This window comes from Pteropus vampyrus, unplaced genomic scaffold, assembly GCF_000151845.1.
Source record: "Pteropus vampyrus isolate Shadow unplaced genomic scaffold, Pvam_2.0 Scaffold84, whole genome shotgun sequence".
NCBI lineage: Eukaryota > Metazoa > Chordata > Mammalia > Chiroptera > Pteropodidae > Pteropus > Pteropus vampyrus.
The window spans coordinates 1,564,710-1,572,386 of record NW_011888865.1 but is presented as its reverse complement, the minus strand read 5'-3'; the positions used below and the strand labels follow the sequence as shown (position 1 = coordinate 1,572,386).

Sequence of the window (7,677 nt, the reverse complement as noted above, 5' to 3'; positions counted from 1 at the left end):
TGAATAATTGGCTTTTGTTTTTAGAGAGCTATTACTAGCTATGATATTTGAGCCATGGTTTGCTTTTTCCAGAGGGGCAAAGAAAATCAGCTTTTGTGAAAGATGGATTTTAGCTCTTTGAAACAAGACACTTAGAATAATATGACTTTGTAATATTCTTGAGACTTGAAACCTAACAGATGAGAAAATCTGATCTACACAGATGACTTCAACCTTCATCTTTATGTCATAAGTTTGGCATCAAGTAATATTATTCACCACTTTAATTCCCTTCTTTAAACTGCAGTATAAAATCGAAAAGCAAATCTTAAGGACACAGAAGCTGAACCTGTCTGTATGGCATCGAGATTCATTTAAACGCAATAGTTTTCTCGGAGAAGTGGAACTTGATTTGGGAACCTGGGACTGGGACAACAAACAGAATACACAATTGAAGTGGTACCCTCTGAAGAGGAAGGCAAGTTCAGAGTTTTTTGGTTGGTTGGTTGGTTGGTTGGTTGGTTGGTTGGTTGGTTGGTTGTTTTGGGGCCTGGTGTATAGGAGAAAGTTACTAAAAAATTGCATTATAATTTAGAATGTTTATCCAAAGTTTGAGATTATTCTGTCTTTTCACTGTCCTATATATCTCTTGTGCTCTTTTCTGTATTTACTTTTCTTTTTCTTCCTTCTCTATGCTTCAGTTTGGCTACTTTTAGCTAACCTTTCAGTTCAATAATTTTCTTATCTGCTATGTCTAATCTGTTAAACTCAGCTACAAATTCTCAATTATATTTCTTCAGATTTATATTTTCATTTAATTCTTTTTCCTAAATTCTACATCTCTGCTGAAAGTCTTTATCTTAACATCTTTATGAATACATTAATCAAAATTATTTAAAGTGTGTTTCTGGAAACTCAATATCTTAAACTTTGATGAGTCTCTCTTATCTAAAATTTTCTTATTTTGGTCATTTGGTCTTTTGTTCTGGTATGCTTGTTCATTTGTTATTGAGTGCAGAATATTGCATACGAAAAATCCTAGGGATAATCTGAGAGGATTTACTTTTGCTTCTGACACACAGAGTAGGGACAGACCACCTTAATCTAGTTTGGGAATGAAGTGGCTAAAAGCTGGGATTCAGTTTTCATGTGGTTTGATCTAGTTTTTGTTTGCCCGTATTCTTAGGCTGTGGTCCTTCAGGTGTTCCAACTGAAAGCCTAGGGAAATCTTTTTCAAATTTTATCATGCATCCAATTCACCTGAAAGAAGTATTAAAACACAGATTTCTGGGCCCTATTCCCAAGGTTTCTCATTCGGTAAAATGTGGGCCCAAGAATATGTATTTCCAACAAGTTCCCAGGTATTGCTGATGCTGTTGGTCTGGGGACCATACTTTGAGAACCACTGGTCTAGAATATTATCTGAGGCTACACCTCCTTAGCTGGCCATGGACTCCAATTTTTGTCTCCCTAGCCCCATGAGACTACCAAAAGCCCTGCTCAGCTTCTTAGCCTCTTTCTGCTAGGCTTTTTAATTCTCTGTCACTAAAAAGTCAACTAATGCCTCAAAGTGGAAAGCAAAGAAAAATGTCAGGCTCCAACATCTTGTCCATTCGAGTCCTGTCTATCTTAAATTTTTAGTACCTTCAAATAGATTTTCTGATCAACTTTTTTATTGTCAGTATAAGGGTTGGTGTGATCCCAGGTAGTCCATCATAGCTGGAATTGATACATATAAACAATTAATACAAACCATCATTTACTATTTTCACAGTAAAACAGTTTCACTTAAGAAATGGTTTTCAAATATCGCATCAAAATCAACCAAAGCACTTATTTCTAGCCCTACCCAAGACGTGATGGATCTGAATTTCTCAGATGTCAGAACATCTCATTTTTAACTAATTTGCCTAATATTTCTGAGGCATAGCCATATTTTGGAAATAAGGCAAGGACCAGAATTTGAAAGTAAAACCATATCTCTTATACTTGAAAATAATAGATATACATTTTAAAATTATTATCCAGTCATTGTTATTCTTACAGGAATCTACTCATTTGGCCTAAAATAATCAGGTTAACGCAGCTTTGAAAATGTAATGTTTGTCTTCCATCTTCCTCCCTCCCCACCCTCCACCTTCCCACATTCTTCTTCTTCAAAGAAAGAGAATACAAATAAGTTGTTTTATGTGCTGGCTGAATGACTAACAAAATGTATGTGTTTTTATAAAAACCGAAGCATCCCACAGTCCTTCTCTCATCTCCAAGAAAACCATTGTGATTCCTCCACTATCTCTGAGAGACTAAAGCCCTTGAAATGCTTTCTGGGTACCCTGCAAGGTTTTCCAAGATACACAGTATAGCTTTCCCAGATATAAAAGCAACAGTCTAGCTCTGAAGTGGAAGGAAATTTTAATCCAGGGCACTCATGAGTGATCTGTCGTCCCAGAAATGGGGCAGATATGGTCCTGTAACAGATTACCAAACGACAGGGTAAATAGTTTGTGTCTTATATCTGCTGACATTCTTTTTTTTTTTCTTTTTTCTTTTCCAGACAGCACCAGTTGCCCTTGAAGCAGAAAACAGAGGTGAAATGAAGTTAGCTCTCCAGTATGTCCCAGAACCACTTCCTGGTATGTAATGATTTTCTATCCAGATTTATGCCCTTTCCTTATCCCTACCCCTCCAAGGATTTCTTTGATATTTTAATGGCGAAGCCCTAAACTAACTTATTAACTTAGCAGTTATACAGACCAAATGAGTCAATTCACAGTTGTAAACTGGAAAAACCTCTTTCGTTTTATCATGGCAAAAACACATAACAAAACTTACATCTTAACCATTTTTAAGTGTACCATTAGTAGTGTTAAGTATATATATCACATTGTTGTGAAGCAGATCTCCAGAACTTTTTAATTTTATATATCTGAAACTCTATGCCCACCAAACTACAACAGCCCTCTTTCCCTTCTCCCCAGCTCCTGGTGACCACCCTTCTGCTTTCTGTTTCTATGAAAATTTTTCTCATTTTTTTTCCCCCAGTTCAGTTTATAGTCCTTATTTTAACAGGCCTTATTTTAACTTTCACTTCACTCTCCTTAAAGTTGGTACCTGCACAATGTGAATTGCCTGTCCTATATTCAGAATTTGGACATGTTGATAGTGCTGTGCTAAGAATGGAAGCTGAGTGTTCTTTTTCACTGGTGGGAACTGGAAGAATTCATATGAAGTCCCTAAGAAATTCGAGCTCATTGGGCTTCTACTCTCAAGGTCTCATCAAGGGAGAAAGCTTTTTCCTCATGATTACTAATTGCATCCTTGATATTAGGGCCTTGGCTCTGCAGCCCAGATAAGAAGCAAGAGACTTGCAAGAAATGAATGCCAGCCCCCCTCTCATTTCCCAAGCAAATTTTCTGAGTTATTCTCTTTAAGAATCTGTATGAACGTTATGACTGAAATCAGGGGTTGCACACTCAGATGCTTTCAGTAACCAAGCGGTGAAGCTAGTGGGATGAAAGAAAGACTGGATGGTGAGGGTAGTGACTAAATTAGAAAAATGCATTCTAATTCAGTTTAAAAAAATTGGAGAGTAAGCAAACATATCTTTAGGCTAAATGACTGCCAAATCACTATCTTGTTACTTCTGGATCTTTCTAAAAGGCAGATGCTTTTATATATAGTATATATCCTATCATTTATGGTCAACATGCATAGAAATTCTGCCAGTCTCATTTCCCATTTTCCCTACTGTCATTTCTTGGTGGTAAAGGTTGGGGGGTTGTGTGTTGTGATGGGCTCCACCTTGTCTGCGTTTTTCTCATGTGCTTTTTCTTCTCCTCAGCGTATTCGTGGCTTAGATGAAGTCCCATCTCCATAAAGCTTTTCCTGATTATATTTACCCTTTCTGATCATATTATCTTCTAGAATTCTACAGTAATAACTTGGCATTTCATCCCATATTGCATTTTTATAGTTTTTATGGAATTACTCTCTCTAGCTTAATATAAACATTTCCATTAAACAAATTGGACATAGATTTTTTTTGTATTCCTCATATATTCAGTGACACTCCTAACATAGGGCTGAGACATAATAGATGCTTATTAAATACTGGTTGGTTGACTAATTGACCCATCCAGAAAAATATGGTAATTTTCTTCTGTCCATGCGCGTCCAACCTAGACAACAACTTCAGACTAAGCCAACTTCTCAGTAATTCCCTGTCAATAATATTAGCTACCATATGTCTAATAGTCATATAAAATGTGTAACTACTTTTAACGAGAAGAGTTACTATACCTTAGCCAGTACCTGTCTTGATTATTTTACACTCAAATATGTTTTAAATGCCTCCCATCGGTACCAATTGATATTGGTATCAATATTTGAAAGGTATATGCATTTCATTGAGATATTTTGAATATAACTATAAATGGATGACTCACATACCTGATAATCTATAATTGATCTTGTTGAGCCAAGCAAACCCCAACAAGAATGATGTAATACTCTGTACTTGGAATTAATATAAACTATTTTCATCCCATGAGGTGTCTGTGCTCAGTACAGCCAGACCATAAAAGACATAGTTAAGAATATATAGTTTAACTTATGAGGATCATATCATCAAGCACTAGCTGGTATCACTGTGCCAGTCCGTTTTTAGATTGGCGTTTTTAGATACAGTATTGCCAAGAGAGGGATGGCAGTAAAATTTTATTTTCTCTCTCTCTTTTTTTTTATTACAGGTAAAAAGCTACCTACAACTGGAGAAGTACACATCTGGGTGAAGGAATGCATTGATCTACCACTGCTAAGGGGCAGCCATCTAAATTCTTTTGTTAAATGGTAACAGTATTATGACTCTGCCTCCCTCAGTTCTACAGTTTGCTGGTTGGTTTTAGATCTCTGTAGCTGTGATGCTAAAACTCATCATTCATAGTTTAAATGAAATGACTTGAGGCAACGGCTACATGGACTAAAGGGACCTGTGACATGAATCCCCAAGGCTTCATTTGGTTTTAAAATCATAAAGATAAGAGGGCATAGACACAAATGAAACCAGAGACCACATATTCAGATATGTAATGTCTTCTAGGAGGTACATCTACTGGTGGGGACAATATCAGTATTAAAGAGTTTATTAAATTTCCAACAGTGGGACGTCACACCCCTTGGCTCCTTAGTAAAGTACCTGTTTTGTGGCCCATTTACAAAAGGCCTTTGGAATTAGCCTGCAAATATCTGGAAAATTATTTGCTAAACAGATCCATACTAATAGTTCATAAGAGCTTAAGGCAATTTGGGTTCTTGTGTTGCAAAATTTTTTCTCTATTATACATATAAATGCCTGGCATCTAGGAAAGAGATATTAGCTCCCTCTAGTTTTATCTATATAGATTTTACCAGAAGACCAGCTGTAGCTATTTAAGTTTATATGACATTTTAATGATTTTACCTATATGTACTTCATAGATGTAAGCTGGTAAGATTGTTCAGCTCAGGTCAGTCTCCCATTCTGAGACTAGTCTCAGACCTTCTTGCCTTTACAAGGGTCGTAATTACCATAAATTAAATATAAATAATTATGAATATATGATGTAATTTATTCCCAAAGTCAAACTGAACAAATTGAAGAGGTTTCACTTCTTTTCAGTTTTGTACGAGACTAATTCTTTAGGCTATCACAAGTAATCAGGAATAGACCGTGCTTCCAGATTTTAAGGGGATCCTCAAACAATTGTTACATAGTAGGCACTTACTAAATGCAGACACTGAACTAAGTCATTTGCTTAATATGTGATTCTAATATTAACCCTATGAAGTAGGCATCACCAGTCTCATTTCGTAGATGAGTAAAGTGAGTGTCTGGGAGGTTAAATAATTTTCCCTACGATACACAGCCAATAATGGCAAAGTCAGGATTCAGAGAAAGTCAGGCCCACTCTCACATGCAGCATCTTTCCGGCAGGATGCCCAGCACCATCCTCACTGTTTCTCTACACTCTCTTCTTCCATTCCTTCCACCAAGCCTCAGGAGCATTGCTGAAGTGCCCTGAGAGCATGAATGCTCACTATCTTATTAAAATGCTCTCATAGTAATGTTTCCTTTTATAGTACCATCCTTCCAGATACAAGCAGGAAAAGTCGCCAGAAGACAAGGGCTGTAGGGAAAACCACCGACCCTGTCTTCAACCACACCATGGTGTACGATGGGTTCAGGCCTGAAGATCTGACAGAAGCCTGCGTGGAGCTTACCGTCTGGGACCACTACAAGTTAACCAACCAGTTGTTGGGAGGTCTTCGGATTGGCTTTGGAACAGGTAACACTTGTTAACACTTTCAATTCACTACAAGCCAAATGCTTCTGGAGCCCTAGAGATTTGTTTGGTGTTTTGCTTTTTCCTAATGAAAACGGATGTTTTATTTCTAAGTGTAATGACATGAATGAGTGAAAGAATGTCAGGCTGTGTGCCAAGGGCTCTAGATATGAAGATTAACAGGATGTAGTGTCTGTCCACTTCTGGATCTTACATTATTGGAACTTACATTATTGGGAACAGAAAACTCTTCATTACTACTCCTTTCTGAAAAAACATTTGTGGTCCTTCATGACTAAAAGTGTGCTTTGAATAATAATACTAATGAAGATTTATGGAGCACTAGTCACTGTACTGAGTGCTTTATTTGCATTATTTAATTTAATTCTCACAGCCATTCTGAGAGTAGTTACTTATATTATCCCCAGAGGAACTGACTTTCCAAGAAATTAATAAGTGGCAGAACCAAGATTTAAAATTGAGTCTGTTACACACTAAAGCTGTAACCACACTTTCTTAGAGATCATCTATGGTCACTTCCAATCCAGTGAGGGAATTCTTCCTACCACTCTCTCATGCTCCTGACAGATTGTCATCTAGCTTTTATACGTACGTGAAGAGAAATCATTACCCTGGGAGTAATTGGAGTACTCCCAATTATGGGTGTTTCATTATTGGACATCTTTGATGGTTAAACAGTCTTTCTTCTATTGAGTCCCAGATCTGCCTTCCTGGTGATGTTCCTAGCTGTCTTCCACCGGCGATTATAATTAAAGAATTATCCACTTTTTTCCCCAATGAGCTATTCTTTTCTAAATGCAAACTTCCTTTTTTTCAGGTAAAAGCTATGGCACTGAAGTAGATTGGATGGACTCTACGTCAGAGGAAGTTGCTCTCTGGGAAAAGATGGTAAAGTCCCCTAACACTTGGATTGAAGCAACCCTGCCTCTCAGAATGCTGTTGATAGCCAAGATTTCCAAATGAACTCAAAGTCCACTGGCTTCTCCACTGAAAATGACTCAACAGGTGGAATCCGATCTTGAAAACCTGACAGTGTAGACGGGGATCCTCACCTTGTATCTGCTGCCGCTAACAAACGCTACACAGCATGTTAAAGTCAATCTGCATGTGCTCCTGTGGTTACAGGGCCCAAGAGATTTCAATAATAACAAAATGTATGACATGTCTGTGACTCCAACGTTAAAGAAGATATTTGAGAAAGCTGGGAGAATCCAGCCGTTGCTTCAAAGAAAAAGCTGCCAAAAAATATTAAATGTGGGGTGCGTTAACAGGAAAAAGTTTCTAGTGTGCCATCGTGCACTTCACACCACAATCTTGTGCTACAATTAGGAGGGCCTCCCACTTGATCACTGAAAAT

General features: G+C 37.5%; 1 protein-coding gene across 15 annotated transcripts in view; it reads left to right on the top strand.

The window, feature by feature from the left end:
- Window positions 1-7,442, top strand: part of SYTL2 (synaptotagmin like 2) — a 98,596-nt gene extending 91,154 nt beyond the window's left edge. For all 15 annotated transcript variants that reach the window (XM_023532459.1, XM_023532451.1, XM_023532457.1 and 12 more), the window contains 4 exons: window positions 2,534-2,612; window positions 4,728-4,827; window positions 6,097-6,302; window positions 7,138-7,442. In XM_023532459.1, the coding sequence (XP_023388227.1) occupies window positions 2,534-2,612; window positions 4,728-4,827; window positions 6,097-6,302; window positions 7,138-7,283 (531 nt within the window). In that variant the 3' untranslated portion in view covers window positions 7,284-7,442. The remainder of the gene's footprint in view (window positions 1-2,533; window positions 2,613-4,727; window positions 4,828-6,096; window positions 6,303-7,137) is intronic.
- Window positions 7,443-7,677: the final 235 nt, after the last annotated feature.